Consider the following 21,576-nt stretch of genomic DNA (forward strand, 5'->3'; position numbering starts at 1 on the left):
TCAGTGGCTAGACAACTCACACTGTATCTAGTTATCAAAGTTAGCAGAAATGGTTTCTGCGTTGTTGATCTGAATGAATGAATGAATGAATGAGAGTCACACAGGGCCCATGGCTCTCTGTGTCTCTCTCTCTGAGCAGCAGTGAAGCGCCTACCTCCGGCCAGATCCGGCTAAAGGGGAGGAGTCCGAGCGGGCAGTGTGGCTCTAAAAGCATGAGGCTGGCCTCCACTCTCTAAAACAGAGCCATACAAGGCACTGCGCGGATACTGAGTGGCCAGTCGAGTGCAGAGCAGCACTGTGCACCTTTTCCTATCAAGAGCCTCTTCGCTTTGACTATTTTAAAAACAACAAGGCGACCTGCAAGTGTCTCGGACGGGCTACTTTTTTTTGGTGTCGTTTCGTGTGAGGACTGTTTATCCTCACGCACACTGCAGGCAGTTGAAGGCGCTCCGTGTTTGGGTTCAGTCTCTCTCTCTTTCTCTCTCTCTCTCTCTCTCTCTCTCTCTGTATCTCTCACTCTCTCTCTCTCTCTCTCTCACACACACTCGCTCTCTCTCTCTCACAAAGAAAGTAGGTGAGCGGGGAAATGCGGTGCGTGAGCGGCTGGCTGTGCGCGCTGCTGGTGCTGCTGGTGTGCGGGGTGGAGGAGAGAGCGGAAGCCTGCAGCTGCTCTCCCGTCCATCCTCAACAGGCGTTCTGCAACGCTGATATCGGTAAGTAGGCTAAAGCTGCAGCTCTAAAAAGCTCCTGCCTCTCAAGTGCCGTAGCAGTGAGGGCGAGGCGGTAAACAGGCTGCCTTTTCCTGAGATTTTCCTTCTGCCTCATAATGTTATTGTCAGGAGTTTGGAGTGTTACTTTATTGCTGATTACTGCATGGCCTGCATTGGGCTGACGTTATTGTGCATCTGTAGTCACGAATCAGCAGTTAATTAACGCTTTTGGTTGTAATTATAGTGTTATTATGTCGTTAGCATAGTGTTTTATTAGTTAATTAAGGTTTTTTGAGTTAATTATAATAATTATTAGTTAATTAAGTCTTTTTGTCGTAATTATAGTGTAGTTATTACTATTACTGTTGTTGCTGCTGTTTTCTTCTTTTTCGTCTTTCACTATTATTGTTGTCACTGCTACCGTTTTATATTATTCTTATCATTAATAGCAGTGGTAGTATTGTACTTGTTGTTATTATTACTAACAGCAGCAATTATAATATTAAAGGGCCCATATTCTACATCTATTAGGGGTCTATTTATGTTTGTATGGTTTTATGTAAAAATGATAATAATATTTCATATTTACATGACAGTTTTCCAACCTCTCTTGGAATTATCTCTTTCTCTGTAGCTTAGATTTAATTGAGCTGTGTTTGTTATTGTGCCTGAAATATGAAAATGATATGTAAATGCCTTGCTAAAAAAAGCAGTCCAGGCTGAAACACTCCTCATAACTTCAACATGAATGGGTGGGGCTAAACTACTGTAGGATGAATAGGTGAATATATGTAAATAAGTTGGTTCTCACAAGCACACAAAAACAATGATAAAAATGAGCTGCTTTTGCAGAATAGTTTCCATATATGGACCATATGGACTGGGGAATGAATGGTATGTTTCAAATCAAATTAAACTTTCAAACCAAACATGTTTATTTTAAAAAAGCAATTGAGATTCGATTTTACATGATATGGGCTTTTAATAATGGTGTCGTTATTTTGTTTCAAGTCTTAATTATTTCAGTTCCACTGATCAATACTTTTTTCGACTGATATTTCCGACAGTCATGATAAAATGTCACAGCTAACTTTGAGGCAGGAATAGAAACACTCTGAATTACAGACACTGTTTATTACACATGAGAATCGCATTAAAAAGAATGTGGGAATGACTGCTAAATGTTGTATTTGGTTATGGTAAAGGTTTCACTGTGACTGTAGTGTCTCTTATTTCATCTTTATTGCATCTGTCAGTAGGTCTATGCAGAAACACTTCCTCTCCTACATCGTCTCCACTCATCATCAGATTTACATTCTCTGCTGCACGGGCCCCCAAAATGTCACCTTGCCTTATCTGGGCTTGTCTTCCCTTAACTTGTCTGCAAAATATCTTAAAGTGATTGTCTGTTTATATCTGTCCTGTCTGTGTGTTATCTTATCAGACACAAGCATCAACAGTAGGTCTTAAGGACATCTGCTGTTGACCTTGGCACATGGAGGGTCACTTGCTTTGCTATCCAGCTGTGTACTTGGAATTTAACATATAGTTATTTTCATGATGCTGGAAAAGGTCATATGGAGGTCATATGGTCATATGGAGAGGTGACAGTGCTGGTTTGTGTGTGTTATTGTGTGATTGCTTAGCAGTGCCAGAGTGAAGCTGATCAGGAAAGGCAGCACCCAAACAGCATGACGCATTCACGCCATGCTGCTGGTCTGTTTACTCACACTGATTCACTGTCTACCAGTTCATCAGTGGACGTGCAGAAGTGACATGCTGTGGCGTTGTTAACAGTTGCTTTCTAGATGGACAGCTAGTTGAGCGACAGGCAAAAATATTCTTTATTTTAATGAAATGAGTAATTTTGGAGCATCTCTATTGGTCCATTCATTATGAAATGTAGACACAATCACAATGTGTCAGGAAAGTTTCTAAGTAGAATTAAAATTAAAGTTGAGTAAAAAGCATTTTTGGACGGCTGCAGTATACATGGACAGTATGTAAATACAAATGTATATATATATATATATATATATATATATATATATATATATATATATATATGTATGTGTGTGTGTGTGTGTGTGTGTAAATAAACACACTGTTTTATATACAAATTGGCAGTCTAACATAAGGCAGAAAAAAAGGTTGAATTTTTTTCATATGCTAAAAAAGTATTCACCATCCCCCATGACAAATTAAATGAATTAAGTAAGGCGTGGGAAAGAGATCATGTCTCTTGTCGTGGCCATGCTTTAGGATCTCATTCCCATGCCTTATTAATTTGTGGCCATGACTTAATTATCTTGTTCCCATGACTTACTAAGTCATGCCACGCATTATTTTTATTTATACAGGATGTCACCAGTGGGGCTCTGTAAATTATAGACATACACTATGACTAATTTTGATATTGGCTTATCTGTGAGAGTTAAGGAACGGTAATCTGGTAAGAGAAAAACTTTCTTTAATTGACGTATGAACAGATGCTTATTCTTTTAGGTGATATCTCTGCTGTTAAGAGGCTAAAAATCAAGCAGAGGAACAGATTAAAAAACATGTTTCGTTTCGTTATTTAAAAGCGGAGGAGGAGGAGGCTCTGTTGTGGTTCTGGTGTGGTTTAAGTAACGTTAGTGGAGGCTCCCTCTACAGCTTTACAGCACTGGACACAGATTGAGGACTCGTTTTCTACATAAGATATTTTGTCCTCACTGGACAATGTGCCAACATGTTAGTTTGTCAAAAGAATATAGTTCCACTGTTTCTGGACTGAGCTAACTTCAGCTGGACTACTTTACTTGCCTAGTTAGCAATAAGCCGCACTACATCTGCCTTCTCAGTCACGACATTTAGACACTCGTGTTTAGGAGTGGCATAGTGTAATATACTTACTCACAAACTCAATTTTACAGTTCTATTCCATTTAAAACACAAAGGTTAGCTAGTTAGTCTCTATATTTTCTACGTCTTCCGGTGGTGAAATGGAACCAGTACAGAATTCAGAGTTTTCCAGTGATGTCATGCAACCACGCTGCCACCATTTTGGAAGACATCTTACAGTTTATTCAGTGGTGCAGTGGCGGTTTATTATGAGGTAAAAAAAATTTTGGAATACTCACTTTAAAACTAATTTTCAAAGCGTATTGACCTTGCTTTATTTGATTTTTTGCCTTGCTTTATTTGATTTTTTGCTGTTGAGATAGCAAACGAAAGCTTAATGTTTTCCCGCTGTATTGCTTCTGCTGTGGACCAAACCTCTAAATAGTACCATTTTATTAGTTTGTGTAAAATCTTGTGCATTAGAAGTTTCTGAACTTTGGAGGTGTGCAAAGTCCACCACTCAAGCTAGTCATCTAATCGTAGCATTTTCTGGAGATTGGTGTCCACATATCTTTTCATCTTTTGTGTGGTCATTCTGGCTATTTTTATTTGTCTTCATCCACCTGCAGGGTTGTAGCTAAAACAATGGTGACAGAACAAGCTATATCAGAGCACAGTCAGAAGCTGTGTCTGAAACCGTGCCTTATTCACTAGATAGTGCACTATTTTAGGGTTTTGCCATTTTGTAGACGTGCCTGAAAATATAGTGCAGAGGATCGTCCACTCAAACAATCCCACAGTGCACCTCAATAAGTAGTGTACAACCATTGTGCCTTAGTGGATGGAGAATAATGCTGTTTGTTATTTGGTTTGAAGATTCACTCACAGCTTCTCTGAATAGGATTACTGAGCCCACCTGCAATGGCAGCATCTCCACAGATCTCTCTTTAGACCTGTTACAGATATAAATAAGCTCTTCTCATTTGTGCGGTCAAACTAATGGACATGACGTTTATGGTGTTTATGTGCAAAACTTGCTTTCGCATAGTAATGAGAAATCCGTATAACATAGTGGCCAAAATCATTTACTACCATCATGAATTCTGTTCCCTGTAAGGTGTTCTCTATAGTGGTCCAGATTTTCAAAAGTAGGGTGTAGTGATTATGGGACCATTTCGGAGGCAGCCAGAGTTACAGCTTGCCCACTAAAATGGCAGCGGGGCGTTCTTAATGATGTAATCGATTACAATGAATAGTGATTTCAGCATTCAAATACTGAAATGAACAGATAACCTAGTAACTGTTAGTCACATGTCCATGCACATCCCTAGTTTAACTGTGCTTGTTACAGTGCAGTGACAGACACAGAATAAAAGGGGGGTATGGAGGGAGAGAGAGCTACTCACGGAGGTCATGACTTGCACTATTCGAGCAATTCCCATCTCTTTCTCTTTCTCTCAGATGGATGTGAAAGACCAGGCTCGGAGCTGAAAGGTTGTGCTGCTGCACAGGGCCTGAAAAATTGCAGGAATGCTTTGTGTCCCACTGGGGCTTTCCCACCCGGTTCATGCTTAATTCATTGGGACAGTGCTGTCCAGAGACGCTAAGTTAGACGCCGCCAGCAGCTGGAGCGAGATCCAAGCTTTGCTGCGAGCTGGTAAAATAATATCAGGGAAATGCAGACGGCCATGCCCTCTCTGACGGTGTTTTTGTAGGGCGCACTAGCTGTACTTTGAGTAGAGCCCCACCCTCTTTCAAAAAGGAAGGGGAACCATCTGACATCTGGCTGACAGTTTTAGATGTGCCAGAAAGGAGAAAGTCGAGGACCTTTCACAAATATGCAAGGCATTCTTGAAACAGTGAGAAAAGCGCTCTCTTCCTTTCTGGCTGCTCCACCCACCTTGCCTCAACTCCCTGGCTCCGAACCAGGTCCTCTTGGATCAAGAGAGAAGGTTTTTTTCCATCTATTTGCAAAAGGTTAACTTCAGTGGCTGTGCTAGCAGGCTCACTGGTTTCATGACTTTGAACAGGACCGAGCAGACGACTGAGCGCTAGGGCTCATATTTTATATGCGTATAGGGCTCTGCCCTGATTAATACTGTGTCAACAAGCAAGTCAGCGATGCAGTCGCCTGTACCCTCTGAGCTCATCCAGTTTCATGCCAATATTCCCTCAAAATGACCTTAATATTAATGAACCCTGTGGTTTATGGGCGTGTGTACTCTCACAAATCAGTCAATAGAGTCTTATTAAGTTTTCTTTCTCCTTCAAATGAACCCCATCAGAGCAGTGCTGCTCACTCGAAAGATGTCCTTTATTTAGCTCACAACTCGGGAAAGAATGACATGAGGAGAGGCTAGACAGTGACTGTGCTGCCATTTACTGAGGATTGTATACTGTGTAGTACCTCTAGTTAAGTATTTTTGCAAGAGCTGGTAAGATCTCGTCTATGACACAGTTTGAAAGGCCTTTTGTTATCTATCTAAAGAAGCAGTGACATAAAAATCGCTCACTTGTCTTAGTAAAATGGTTGACATAAATTAACCAATTACAAAGTGTGCAGTAATTGAGGGAAAGCTCATTTTTAAAGTGTGTGGACCGAAATTACGGGGTTTAACTGAGCCTACCTGGCACCATGGGATTATCTTTCCCTGTTGTTTATGGTGAAATGGCAGTTATAAAACTGAATATATTTCTTTTATGCAGCAAAGAGTGTATATTCGGAAGCAATGAAATTAAAGCTGCTCAAGCCAAAGTTTGAATACATTGGTCATCAAGTTGTTTATGGGTTTTAAATCTGCTTGAGCTTGAGTCATACTCTGGCCTGCTCCCTTTGGCAAGCACTAACTAAACTTTGTGAGACTAATCTGGTTTCAGACATATGCAGAAAATAGCCACATGGGTTGAAGTAATAGAGAGTAAGGCTCAGAAATGAACAATGTGAGAATGCACTTGATACACTCTGATAGCATAAATTTGGTCTAGTTTGGTCTGGAAGGTACAAAACTAATTTTTGTGAAGAGATTGCCATAGGGTGACCATATGTTGGTTTTCAAAAAAGAGGGCATTGAGGAAAGGAGGGCAGCACATGGCAGACTACAGAAAGCAAAGGTCTACATAAAAGCAAGGCCAAATCCCAGACATTTTAGGCAATTTAGACATCCTGGCCGGATGCGTTTTTAGGGCCCAAAATGAGAGAAAGTCCTGGCAAATAAGGACATATCGTCACCCTAAATGATTATCAGTCAATGAAATACTTAGAAAATGGCATATCATCTAATTATTTAGGGATTTAAGCCTTAAAGGCAGACCAGAAACATAACTTTTCTGACCTTCTAATCTCTTGCAGAGAAAAATGATAAGTAGGGAGTTAAGTTGTTTTTTGTACATCTGTGCCAAACACCTGGCGTTGCTTGGTAATGGAAGAAGGAAAAGTAGCAGTGAATCAGATCTTACTAAATGGAAACCTTTCACACATAGTTAGTCATGTAAGTAGAAGTGGGTGATAATTATGATATAATATCGTTATCATAAATTACATCACAGTAAGAATTTCTAATCCTATTGTGGATATCGTCAACACTGACCATCTGCGTGTTTTATTAAATAGAGGTGTAGATGAGGCTTCCAGCTGGTATGATTGTCTAAGGTTTTGCCTGCTTTTTAGGAGAGCATCAGTTCAAATACTGATTTTGTCAGGAATTCAAGAGTGTGTCTGTGCCTTTGTGTAATTGGGTCAAGTGGTGCACAGTAGGTGAAAAACTGAATAAAAAATATATATTCACAGTTTTTGATATGGAACCACTAGAGTGTAACAATGCACAAAACTTCACAATTTAATTTGACACAAATACAGTGGATTCTTGATTTGATACATTTTTGATGCAGCAAAAATAAGGAGGGGCTAATAATGTGGCTTGTGTATGACAGCTTATCAGAGTGTTCAACATTCTAAAAGTACAGTATTTTAAACATGACCTGTTCTTATTAGTGTTCGTAGCTTATATGTTAGCCCCAGCTAAGAAATTGGCCGCAAGGTAACATATTAGTCACAATAAAATGATGCAGTACGTTACAGTACAACGTGCTGCAATAAAATTCGATGCAATACAGTTTACTACTTAGGCACCACTGTTCTAACTTACCAATTCCCAGAATAACAAAATATTGCAATATGTAACATGTACCATAAAAATGTGCTGTATCACCAAACCCTACATTTAAGGCACTTACAGAACATCTACAACTGTTAGTAGGAATCACACTCATTGCAGTCACCTTGTAAATGTGCAATGTGGAGGCACAGCCCTAGGCATGAAGAGAGGTGTGTACCAGTTTTACATCAGAGACATTCACAAGTCTGTGTGACATTAGCAGTTAGACGAAAATCTGTTTTGATGTTTCTGAGCATGCTGTTTGCAGTCCTCCTATTCTTACAGTCTACATGTTGTTGAATCTTCTGATGCGTAAAGAACTTGATGTCAGTCCCTGCCCTTTTTCTCGGTGTACTGTAGTAGAGGCTGGGAAAAGGATGACATCTTAGACTTTGTCAACAAAACTTCATTCATCTCAGTGTCTTTCCACATCCTCTTTAGCCCCCTCTCCTTGTTTGTGCACCCAAGCTGGGACATGGGCAGTCTCCAACCATCAGTTGTCCAGTCTAGTCATTTTCCATGGCGGTTAACCCCAGGGCCTTAGGAACTTGGCTGCCTAACCAATAGTGCTTTTATTTAAGAGCCACAGTGACAATGCAGCTGAAACCATCTAGCTGCTCTCTCACTGTGACTCATACTAGGGCTCTTTTTAGTCTAATCAAACATAATCAGGCATAATCAAACGATTTAGCAGATCTGTCAGACCATCCACTTTTGTGGAAAACGTGTAGCAAAATACTCAAATCGAAAACACTAATTCTAACATTTGATTTTTTCTTCATTTTATTTTGAAGGAGAATGACAGATGTAACAATAGCAAGAGAGCTCAATCAACAGTGCAAGTGAATCATAGTTTTGCAGAGTCTGACTTTTGACTAAACAATAAAGTCTGAAAGATTTGGTAATTGATTTGCAAAACCACTGGCAAGACTTTTGCACAACAAAGCAACACCAGTGGCAAACATTGTTAGCCAAGGCAAATGTTACCTCAGAGGATTTAAAATCATTGTAACAGTGAAAAAAGGGCAGCACGGGGCAGACTGCAGACTTTGCTAGTCTAAGAAGATGTACATGTGAAATATGTGAAAAACTACCTGTGAAAAAAAAACGATCTATGGAAAAACACTAAGCATAGCTACTTCATTGTAGTCACCTCTGCACACATACAAATGGTGAGACAGTTAATGTATGTTCTGTCTTTGGTTTGTACTGAAAGGTTCAAGCATGAGTTAATGAGGATCTGTGGGTCAATAAATGATCCAGCCACAAGCAAGGCCTCTGTTGCTGTGACTGGCAATGAGCCTGCAAGAATTCACACTGTGAAGAGGGCAAGTATACAGTGTTGATGGCAGATTGAATTACTGTGCTGTATTGTGTCAGGAGTGTTTGGGTTCAGAAAGCCCAGTGAGACGGAGCCTGTAGAGGTGAAGATGTTCAGCTTTATTTTGGCTGGTTTGCTCTTTTAACTTTGTATTGAGATACAACACGATACCTCTTCCAGTTTTGGTTGCTATATTGTCATCAATAGTAGAGCTGACTGACTAAATTTCAAGGTTAGCACTGCAAGGGTTTTACATATAGCATTGTAGCCATTATTGCTGTATCTTCTGTTGGCCTACATATGAATTTGCCTTGATCCAGGCTCACTCATATGAAGTGAAGTTAGCGGCCACTGTGTTGATGCATTAGTGGTTTCATTTGCATGCGCAGCACTAGCCAACTGACCTTTTTTGGTATCCTTTGATTCTAGGAAAGTCCACGGGTGCTGTCAGTAAAGGTAGGAGTGGGTAGCGAGGTTTGGGCTCTGAATTGGTCATGATTGCTAAAAGCTGTGCAGTGAAACGGAACCTCAGGATGTGGCTAGAACTCGTGGTGGGTATGTTTTCATGGAAACTATGACACTCTGATTATGATATGTGCATATGTAAGAGAGTGTGTAAGTCATGGGCTGAGGCGGCGGGCATTGTGGGTTATGCACGATTATCGGGGAGCAAGAATGTGAGTCAGTCAGAGAAAAGAGCTGAAGAAGTGAGAATAGCACTGGAGCTAGCTGTTGTGGGTAAATGTGGCAGAGCATGGCTCTTTCTTTAAACTGTTTCTAGGATAGTCGCTAGAATGATATCCCTTGCATACAGTGCAATGGTGGGTCCTGCCAATGGGATTTAAGATGGTTACAATACAACTGGTCAGAACTAAACTAAGAAAATCTTTAGAATGAGCTACTTGAACCACTTCACTGAAGATGCTCAAAATACGCTAGAAACATCATTAACATAACAATAACATGACTTGAAATAATTGGAATTCTACTACAATATTTTGCTAGCTTCTCATTGCTCTTGTGTTATGTTAGGCCAAAGTCCTTATAGGAAAGTCAGTCCGTTCTGTGTCCATCAGGCTGCTATCTCTTTGAATGGGGCGAGACCTAAAAACATGCAATTAAAGGTTCAATTTCAAAACATATTTGAAATCACTGATAAAATCTGACAAAAACCTCATAAATAGTTTGTTGTGTTTGGCTCAGTTATGCACAAAAACAGTGCATTTTTTAGGTTGTGCTGAGCACTGTGCAGATGAACAGATGTCCACAACTGAGGGGTAACCAGCAAGATGACTGGCTGTTTTTACTGAAAGGCAGGACTTTCTCCGTAAACAGATGCCATGTTGCATGTTACGAGCTTTCTCATTCATTTTCCAGTGACCGGTCTCCTCCTTTATGACGTCTCTGGTTAGGATACCTTGCTGAAAAAAAACGGCATAGACCACCATGAATTCCATTCAGGTCTAAACTGGTTTATGCTGGTCTGGTACTGGTTTAGCGGGTCACCCAGCATGGTCATGCAGATTGACCAGCTTACCAACATCCAAAACACAACATGTCGCTGTTGTTGGAAGAAAACCTCGTATCTCCAAAATGGTAACTTTACAGAAAAAGGAAAAAACATACTTAACTTTTAATGTAAGTCAATAGAAGCAGACTTTTTTTCACAGTAATTTTGGGCTGTTTCTTTTGATCCATTAATCGTGACATTTACACACAACGTAAAGGTCAACAGGCATTTTCAAATTATGTCAAAAACTGAAAAACAACAAAAATGGAGATATAAAGCAGCGATATGCTGGTTTTGCTAGTGACCAGCTGGTTCTTCTAGCAGGGTACATTCTTAAAAAGATGGTTCTTTAAGGGTTTTTTGTAAAGACAGTGGTTCTCTATAGTACCATGAACATTCAAAGAAACATTTGCATGCTTAAAAGGTTCTTGGGTATTGTAAGGTTTTGTACAGAACCTTTTTGAAATGGTTCTATAAAGCACCAAAAAGGGTTCTGCTATGGTTATGAAGTCAAGCTTGTAACAATAGAAGAACCCTTTTTGGTGCTTTATAAAACCCTTTTCAAAAATGTTCTATATAGAACCAAATATAATACATTCCATTTCACCAGGAAAGAACCCTTTAAACATGCAATATATGAAAATTTATGTCAGCAGTTTTTTTCCTGCTTGTCCGACAATCAGATTGGTGGCACAGCTGTGATGTGACGTGTGGGAGGGAAAAATATAACGTTATTACATTAGAAATAGAGAAAATGGTCCAAAATGATCAGTGCAAGACACGTTGGCAAGATATTAATCAATGAATTTCTCAATGACTGACAAGGCAGATTGTTAGACAGAATCTGCTGTCCCGTTTCTGACCTGTTGTGAAAAACCAAGGCATCTGATGAGCTCTCAATCCTCAAGGAAAAAAGGCATGACTCATAGTCAGGCGCAGCGTGGCCCTGATGTTGAGAATACTGAGAGTCATTCGGAGGGCTGAGAGTTGAATTATGAAGGAAACTCATCACTTAAAAGCATTTTTAAAAACCTGCATACGTAGACTAGGTTTCGCGGACATGTTTTTAGTTTTTTCAGTAGTAGCTTTTCCTCTCAGAATACTAATAGCTCCTACTGTTTGGGCCTGTTGGTGCAGTCTTGTCCTTAACTCTTCAGTGAATTCCTGAGAACTACTTTAATAAGGGAATGATGCATTGGTACAGAAAACAGTTGATGCTGAGCTTTAATTTAGTAGGATTTTCCTGTGTGTAGCTTGTAATGCTAGCACCTTAGCATGCAGCATAGTCCAGACAGAGGAAGCATTGACATACGCAGAAAAGCATGCGACTCGGAGGGGACTATCGTTAACTTTAAAGAGCAGCGAACCCTTCATATTTGTGTCTTTTCCAGCCCATAAAGTGAACCCACGGGTGTGGAATGATGGCTGCTACCCCAGCGTAGTGTGTGTGTGTGTTCACGTGTGTGCATGCTTGTGCATATGTGTGTGAGTGTGTTTTCCCTCCACTGGTTATTTTATGTCTCTGCATGCTATATGCCTGGCCTCATATTTTCCATGGTGAGCAAATGCCCTCAAAAACAGCAGCTGCTGCACACCGTAACACCACAGAGTCTTTCTTCCATTCTTCTCTCTCCATCTGTCTTCCGCTTCTTTATTTTCTCTTTTCGTCATTTCACTTGTCTTTTTCACTTCTCAACTCACCTTTATCGCCTGTCTGTTTATGTAAAGTATCCTGCTCCAGCACTAAACCCTGTCGATATGCCCCAGCCATCTGCGGTCCATCTCTTTATTTCTCTTAGTTTTGACTTTAGTAGCTTGACAGAAGTGTTCCCAAATGTACCTCTATTAAAACAAGCTGTACTGCCAAAACACATGGCAGATCCCTGCAGCTGGCAAAAGCTAATGCTGGGGAGGAGACAGCACCAGAGCAGAGCTGGGCCAGGGATAAGACTCATAGTTAATGCATCAGTACTTTGGAGTATTATCTGCTGACCCTATCTATTTTGCTAATTTTGATGATGAGAGGAACTAACAGTCAGTGGAGCTTTGATTCAGCGTGCAGTATGTGATGAGCAAATGCAAAACAGTAAATCCTGTCTTCTCTTTTCTGTTTCATTATCTATTGTCCCAGTGTAGGTATTTTTTTTTCTATAACACAGGATGCATTTTTAATATAGTTATTTGATGATGATTTCAGGTGCCAGGTTTAATAGCATACAGTCATATGCAAAATGTTGAACATTTTGTTGGAAATAAGTTAACTCTTCCTCTACAGAAAACACACATTAATATGGCATTTTTCTGCAAATTTAAGTGCACAAATTCTGTTTCCAGTTTAACATACTGGAAATAATAAAACCTAAAATATAAAATGTGCTTTTTGCACTGGCCATATTTAAGGTTTTTTTTGTTTCAATATATTAAATTCAGTAAATAAACAGTAATTGTGCATTAAAATGTGCAGAAGTATGTTCTCTGTATAGGATGCGTCAACTTATTTTCACTTAGAAAATCAAGAAAATATGAAAACAGTATTGACCAGGTGCACCCAAACATTTGCATATAACTGTACATGTACACGTGGAAAAAAAGACATTGAAAGGATTATATCTATATTTGATAAACACTACTGCACAGCATGTGATCTGTGTTCGTGTGGTGACTATAAGAAGCTTTTAAAGGGCTCATATTCTCTAGTTTTCTTGTGTTATTTTAGTTTACTTATAATGTTTATGTGGTTCTATGTGCCAAAATCAGGAATTTCCTTTTTTACTTGACCATTTTCTAACCGCTGTAGGCTGAATAGGCATATATACATGAATGTTGTGATGCATTGATAACATGTTTTTCAGACCGAGTACGAGTACACGTTTCTTTTCTCTCGTATGATACCATAACAAATTAGCGTTAAGTAATTAAAATCTAGCTGATTTTAAATGAAATGCATTAGCTAACTATGCTACATTAGTTACATTGGAAAGAGTAGCGCTGCAGTGGAGAAGAGCTGGTTTTGTTCCACATCTGAAAAGCACTTCTGTACAGCTTTAAATGAAGTACATTTCATTGTTTTGATGCTCCTCATCTGTCTCTTTCAGCATCAGCCACTTCTATAAAAACAAATTAAAGAACAATATTTATACAGTTCTATTCAGTCAAACAGAGTAAAGTCACATATATGGACTTTTGTAGCAAATGTTGACTTTTTTTAGTTGGCCTGCCTGTCTCCACCCATGTTGGGGAAGCAGTTGTGTTTGTGTATGTTGAGGTCTGGTGGGAATTTGCCAAGGCGGGATATTTAAAGTGACCAGTGACTTTGTGTCCGACTGTCACTGTGTCAGAAACTCTTGTCTGTGTGAGCAGAGCCTCCTTCACTGCCAGCTTCAGTTGTTTATTCGTTAGCGTGGCAATGTACATTCACGAGCACGGTATCGACCCGATGCCAGTATCGGTATCGATACATCCCTATGTAAATGTGTTGTTTTCTATGACATCACAAAAGCATAGAATTCAAAATGGGCTGGTTTTGGAGCTTAATTACTCTATTCAAACGATACAAAACGATACATACTACATTAAACTTCTTGAAATATTTCGAAAAAGCAAAGAAAATTCAGTTTTCAAAGGTTTGGGAACTTTAAATGGCCATTTCTGTGCCTTTTGCCGACTGTTGGCTCTCCACATTCAAACATATGTGTGCATATTTGCCTTTTCTCTAATTCGGCTCAGTCAGTATTTACACACGGAACATACAGTAGATGAGTTATTTTGGGGGATTATTAAAAGCAAGACTACTGACTCCAGTATATCGTTTGATTCTTAGTCAATATTTCACCAACTACTTCATCCAAATTTTAGCACATTTCACACAAGTTTACCCAGACAAATTTAGCCATGAGGACCACATTAGCTCCTAATTGTTTCCATGTTTGTTTACTGTGCAAACATGCAGGAACCCAATAAGTAAACAACAGGTTTTTTGTGCAGTAATAGTGCTATAGAAGATATTTCTTTTGCTGCTTTTCCCTTTTTCAACCTCTGGTCAAAATAGTCTTCTTTAATGCTGCTCTTGGAAGCTATTTTGAGCCATGTTGCTCATCAAGCCTACTCAAATAGGGTAATGATAGTCCACCACCAGCCCACAAAACAATACAAAATTAGATCTGAGTTCTGTTTGAGAAACAAACTAACGCTGCCACATTTAAAAGCACTTGTTACGGCACCATTTTATCTGACACAAGCCATGTCCCTTCTTTCAGATTTTAAACATGAGCTGCTTGCTTGACCACACCAAATTTAAATGTTGTGGTATAAAAACGCTGTGCTTCATTAAACACCTGGTAAAACAAAATCGCTAAATAAATGATCAGCATGTGTTTGACTCTTGACCACATTTAGATTGTCACAGGGTGGGTGTGGGTGTGTGTGCGTGCATGTGTGTCTGTGTCAGGCTGGTTGCATCATTGTTTATTCTTGTGTAAGCAGAGTGTTGTCATCATTGTGGCTCACAGGGTTCCTGACACACAGCTTGCTGAAGCTGAGGTGTTGCTACACTTCTTCCCGCCTGAGAAGCAGCTTTAGATGCTTTGCTTAGCTGTTATGCTATTATACTGTACCTCTGCAGAAAGTGGAAAAGAGCAGCCCTTTTGAAAACTATTAAGGAAACTAAGGAAAATAAGGAGGGGGGGATATAAAAAGCGAGAGAATGAATGAGTCAGCGGAAGGTTGCCATGTGTCAGCTCCTCGTGCGCAGGCGTCTCTCCCACATGTTGGCTGACCTGACAAAGAGAGCTTAAGACGGCAGGGCAGCTGCAAATGCTCAGCTTGCAGGAAATGGGACTTGGATGGGGGCATGACTCTCCTTATTTGAGGGAGACCACTCACCGCTGCCTAAGCAAGGAGTCAGAGAGATAGCGAATCACTTACAAGATGAAGAGTTACGCTGTCCTTTGATAATTGGCCTGACCTACATTGACATAAGAGGAAAACATGTCAAAGCTTGTGGCATATAGTAGTGTACAAATGTCAGTTACCCGAGACCACCCTTTATTAAGTTAATTTTCAGGCCATTAAGTACAAGCTCTTCATTTTTCAGTGTCAGGAAAAAAACAGAAAATATTTCATTTTCTTTTTCTTATAATCAAAGTAATCCCAAACACATACAATGATGTTAAGGTCTGGACTCTGGGTGGTCAGTACATTGTTCTGAGAACACCAGCAGCTTCTTTGTTTGATTTGCAAATTCTCTTCTTTTTTTGTCCATTTAGTTTTCTCAGTAAGGGCTTCTTGTCGGCTACACATCCTTTCAGACACATAGTGTTGAGTTGTCTTATCACAGTGGAAGGATGGACAGAAACACCTGTGGATTTTTTCAGATCTGAAGTAAGAGTGGAGCTTGATTTTCTCCTCTCCCACAAAGATGAAATCTTTAAGCGCTGTTTGTCTGATACTGACAGTTTTGCTGTTCTCCTAGGTCTTGCACAATTGTCCCAATTGTTTGGATAATTTTTAAAACTCCTGGAAGTTCTGGAAACTCGTTTTTTTCCACTTATTTTCCCTTGACATTCTCATCCCTAATGCAAGTGGATTATATTATGTCTAATCTCTTCAGAAATATCTCATGAAAAATGAATAACTTGTACTTAAGGCTGTTTTGACTGGAAGTTAATTAAATGAAGGACAGTCTTTTGATTTTGCACAGTACTGTACATATATAATTAAATGATGTGGCTTTTCATTTAAATAATTTTTTTAAATAAAAAAGCTTAATGTAATATGTAAACATTGCTGAAGTTTCAAAATGTACCATTCACTCTCCAGTCCATACAGTCCATATATGGGAATTAAGCTGCAAAAATAGCCTGTTATGAATCCACTCTTTTTTGTGATATCATACAACCACCTATTCAGCCTACAGCAGTTTGACCCCGCCCATTTACACTAAAGGTATAAGGAGTGTTTCTGTCTAGACTGTTTTTTAAATAAGGCACAATATAAAACAGCCAAATAGCTTTGTTGTGTTTATGTTTATTGATCTTAAAGGCGCAGTAACAACAACAACCTGTTTAATTCTCAGGAATAGAGTTTGGAAAATTGTCATGTAAAAATGTTTTTGGTACATAAAGCCATAAAAACATTATAAGATGACATCAAGGAAAAGAAAAAATACAAGAAAAATTATGGTCCTTTTAAGTAACTTGCTTCTGAGTGTAATCCTTGTCTCTTTTTGTCACAGTAATCAGGGCTAAGGTGGTAGAGGGAAAAGAAGTGGATGCTGGGAATGATATTTATGGCAACCCTATTAAGAGAATCCAGTATGACATCAAGCAGATCAAGGTGAGAAGAGAAGAGAATCAGTTGTCAGATTTTTTTCATTTCACCTTTACTTTCTTATGGACTTTTGATATGTAAACAAATGTACTGTTCATGTTTATGAACGTTTTTCTTTCAGATGTTCAAAGGACCAGACCGTCACATTGATATGATCTTTACTGCACCTTCATCTGCCGTATGTGGGGTATCCATGGAAACCAATGGAAAGAAGGAGTATCTCATCTCAGGTACAATGATAGAACTTTAATTTGAGCTTAAGCTTTGTTTTCTAAAGGCTAATACATCATTTCAGGAACCCAAACCTACTACTCTAAACTTTTAGTTACTGAATAGTAACAGAGCACTCTCAACTTGTGTTGATGTTTTAAATGGCAGCATATGGCTGAGTGATATACAGTATTAGAAATGATATTTCATTTAAATGCTCTCAGGAGTTTTCAAGAGTTACTGATCAGACAGCAGAGAAAATAAAAGGTCGTGAAAGGATGAACACGGACGTCTTCTGGTTTCTCCATCTTAGACTGATTCAGCATAGCCCAAATTACAGAGTGGACGAGGCAGAGGGCTGTGCAGGGTAGCAATTGCCTTTAAAGCTGAAGTTTTAGGGGAGGAGGGGGGTAGCATAATGAGGGAAGTCTGAGCTTGTAGCACACAGTAACTGCTGAGGTTGTGATTTCAAAGCACACATTCCATTCTGCACAAAGGAGACACTCGCTAGGTTTTCTTTTGCAACTACAGCAAATCAGAGAAGAAAGCTTCTTAGAAAAATCTGTTTTGACACTGATCTGCTTGTCTAAAGCTCAATACGATACTGTTTTCAGATTGTTTTCCTTTTTCTTCTACTGTTTTCAGACTTGGAAGTGTTTTTCAGTGAATCAGAGCTTTGACTTGACCTCCAGTAGTCTGTGAAACCATAACAAAAACTAGCTGCCCCTGAAAGGGTACAGTTTGATCCTAAACTAAACAAGGTTTCAACTTGTTTTGCCATGTGCTTTTAAGGACATGTGTTTTATCTATTTTCTCAGCAGTGATTGTTGCGTCTATGTATTGTTTTGTCTGACACATGTTCTCCAGGCAAGGCAGATGGGAGCGGGAAGATGCATGTGACCCTGTGTGATCTCATCATGCCTTGGGAGTCCATGAGTGCCACCCAGAAGAAGAGCTTGAGCCAGCGCTACGAGATGGGCTGTGAATGCAAGGTGACCAGCAACAGAATAGCCCTACTAGACTGAGGACAATGATAGTGAACTCATTTTCTTTCCCAGTTTGGTTCTAACTAACTACCTCAATATTATTTGCTTGATCTACATGAATGTTTCTTAATCAGTCTAGGATTAGAATTCCTGGGTTTGTGATGTTTCAATGTGTACTGTTCACTCTCCAGTTTATATGGTCCATATATGGAAAATACTGTTTTGTACTAATCACAGTTTTGATGTCACATTGGCGTTGAAGTGATAAGCAGCGTTACTGCAAATAGAGCTGCAGTTAATCTGCAGAGTTATTGCAGTGTAAGATGTGTGGGGAAAAGATTCAACTTTGCACTTTTCCTGCTTTCAGGAAGCAAATGTCTAGTTGCAGCTTCCAAAAGATCCAGACATATGAAATGAGTCAATCAAGTTTATTTTTTCCGACTTGCATGAGAATTTCAGTATGAACTCAGTTTGTCCCATACTCTACGACCCAGAGTGCTTTTTAAATACAACACAATATAGGGCAGCCAGTCAGAACATACATATATCAGTCTGTTTATTTTGAGGGCTAGAGTGGTTGGAAAATGTTCATGTAAAATGAATTACAGTTTGCTTTCCTGTCCATGTAATTACTGAATAATAAGTCTTAGGATACCAATAGTCTGTGATTTTAAGGTATTAAATGGCAGAACTTATTCTTAAAGCAAAAGGCTTTGTACCCTAAATATTGCATAGTTTACCATTGTTCTGTTGTTGTTGTGACCAGATTACCCGCTGCGCAGCCTTCCCATGTGAAGTCAGCACCCCGGAGGAGTGCTTGTGGACAGATTGGGTGACAGAGAAGATCATCCATGGACGCCAGTCCGACCACTATGCCTGCATCAAGAGAGGAGATGGTTCGTGTGCCTGGTACCGTGGAAGTGCTCCACCCAAGAAGGAGTTCCTGGACAACGAGGACCCGTAATCCAGTCTCATACCTGTCTCCACTATCTGACGTTCTTTAAAATACCATATATCAAAGATCCGACATAAGGCAGAACAACCGAAAACAGAAAACTGCACCAAATTTAATTGTTAAAGTATAGATTAGTTAACAATTTTCATTAATTATTGGAACGTGAAAGAGTGGAAGTGGTCAAATGATGATGTGATTTCTTCTCCAAGGCTTGCACTCAAAACATACACCACCATTATATGACGGACAATCCTAATTTGCAAGCACTTTCTGCCCCTAACAGCGCTTAATCTTTCTTTCCTTAAATGACTGAAATGGCCTTTCAGTCTTGCAAAGTTGCAGACTTTTGCAGACTCTCAGCTCATTTCACATCTTTAATTTGTTGAGTCTTAGTCCAAACCCCAAATAAAGAGACAGCTAAAATATTACTCTCGCTTAGTGTAGTTTCCCAAAGCAATGCCAATTGGTCCAGTCAGACAAATGGTGAGGCAGGACTTCCCAGATAGTTCAAAGATGAACTGAGACCAAATGAAGAGCATTAAAACAGGCAGATGCATGGGGTTTTAGAAAAAGGAAAATTAGAGACCAAAGTCAGTGTCACTCCACATAGATTTGTGTGGGACAAAGCTTACAGTTTTGCTGCTGACCAAATTCTAGAAAGTGTAACTCTAGTACATGGGGACAAGTTGTCTTTTTTTTCCTCCACAGAGGTGAATACACTTTTCCTTTTAATCACAAAAATCTGAGGGACCTTTAAGCCCCTGGTAGAAAACGGAAGGAACGATAAGGCAATACCTTAAAAACATTTAAACACTTCTTGGCAGGGAACTTCTAGTTCCTTCCTAATTTGGTATATGGCATTGTGTAATGGAAAAGGACTCTGCTTGCCTTGTGTCCTCATTTCTTTGTGAAGTGTTTCTAACTAATTCTGTCCCTGCCTCTATACTCCTTTAACCCTTTCTGTCCCTTAACTACACGAATGCATTTGTCTGTGCTGTTTTTTAATGTTAGATATCTGCCTTTTTAAACGTCATTTCTCTGAAATCAGTCTCCATCCTGATTGAACTTTGCACTTTTGTGGGAATTGCTACAGGAGGATTGAATCCTCTTATCAGGATTTGTAACCCTTCTCTTCTCCCTTCTCTCACAGGAACGTCATTGAATGCCTTTATGCTTACTTTTGCAGATGTTCTTGTGACGTTGTTTCTATAAGGCTTAGGGTAGTGATACTGAGATGTCATTTACAAATGCTTGACAGGAATTCTCCAGTCTCGTGTTGTAGTGTGCTGTCACCTTCTCCGCATATTGTTAGTTGACGTGCCACAAGAATGCGTTTCATGGGACTCCAGGAAGAAGGCCTACGTAAGACTTTAGTTGCCATGGTAATGGGAAGACCCCAGTTTTACCCTACATTTACCAGGCTTGTAGGATTAACATGCAAAGGCACAGTTCTATAGCATCCACAGATTCTTCTGCATTGGGAGAGAAAAAACAAAGACCGGTTTCGTCCCTCTGTGAGGTCAATAAACTCTGTTTATTGGCAGCCTGGGAGGAAGCCATGGTGAATTATGTTGTTGCAACTGTCCCCTGATTGGGCACTGCCAAGTCATGTGACAGATGAAGAGTAAGGTGTGAGGGTAGTAGTTGCTAGGCATTTTGTCAGGGTGAACCATAGTGCCACGATGCAGACAGAATGAGAGAGGGAGGGAGGAGGACAGAGAGGGGACCACTGTGGAATGGAGGACAACAATACGTCATTTTGGTGGGTTGGGGACAGTTGATGAAGGTGGATTTCAACATTCCTGCATTGTAACTAAAGCCGTTTTTGTGTGTGGGGCAGTTTGTTTTAAAGGTTCTTTTAAAACTGTATAAAATCAGAACAGTGATGTAGGCCAAACAGAAAGCAGCACTGATGTGAGTTACACTCAGATTGATGCCTTTTCTATTTTGGCCTAACCAGCTAACTTTGAGGCTGACGCAGAGTTTAAGAAAATGCTTATCGAGCTGTCTCAACGGCTTACAGTATTAGGAGACGTGCTTTAAATTAAAACCTTTATCCGTAATCATCTTACCTTTTTAAAACTTGCCATAAACAAGTGCATAAGTCTGCAAGGGTAACGTTGGCAATGTTTAATATGCATAATGCTATATCTACTTAACTGCTTTGTATTAAATGTAATGGAATATAAATGGCATAATTTAAATGTTTGTTGTTGCCATGTTTCTACATTTTTACTGTGTCATTACCTTTGATTTATATTTGTGTGTTATTTTTACCAGTCTTTTTGCCTTTTCTTGAAGATTTGCTGAAAGTACAGAAATGTGAGAGCTCTTGCGTGCTAACCACATGAGAGAGCAGCGGTATGATGAGAACCAGACTATGCATGTCTTTGATGCTTTGTGTAATTCCTATGTGGATGTTCACTTGATGGGCAAATATACAGCATTATCAAATAAAATAAAACTTAAAGAACATTCGGTCTGTCTGTCTGTTAGATTCTACAGTCTGTTTTTCATCCAAACATATGGAAGTCCTTTCTGAAGCACAGATTTAATGACGTCAACTTTGCTGATCCCTGC

General features: G+C 39.6%; 1 protein-coding gene across 1 annotated transcript; it reads left to right on the forward strand.

Annotated features, from left to right (window-relative positions):
• Positions 1-486: 486 nt before the first annotated feature.
• Positions 487-21,471, forward strand: timp2a (TIMP metallopeptidase inhibitor 2a). Its single transcript, XM_036572619.1, has 5 exons — positions 487-713; positions 16,751-16,851; positions 16,967-17,075; positions 17,923-18,047; positions 18,808-21,471. Exons 1-5 carry the CDS (start codon positions 587-589, stop codon positions 19,003-19,005), a joined length of 660 nt encoding a protein of 219 aa, XP_036428512.1. The 5' UTR covers positions 487-586; the 3' UTR covers positions 19,006-21,471.
• Positions 21,472-21,576: the final 105 nt, after the last annotated feature.

This window comes from Colossoma macropomum, unplaced genomic scaffold, assembly GCF_904425465.1.
Source record: "Colossoma macropomum unplaced genomic scaffold, Colossoma_macropomum, whole genome shotgun sequence".
In the NCBI taxonomy this organism is placed as follows: Eukaryota; Metazoa; Chordata; class Actinopteri; order Characiformes; family Serrasalmidae; genus Colossoma; species Colossoma macropomum.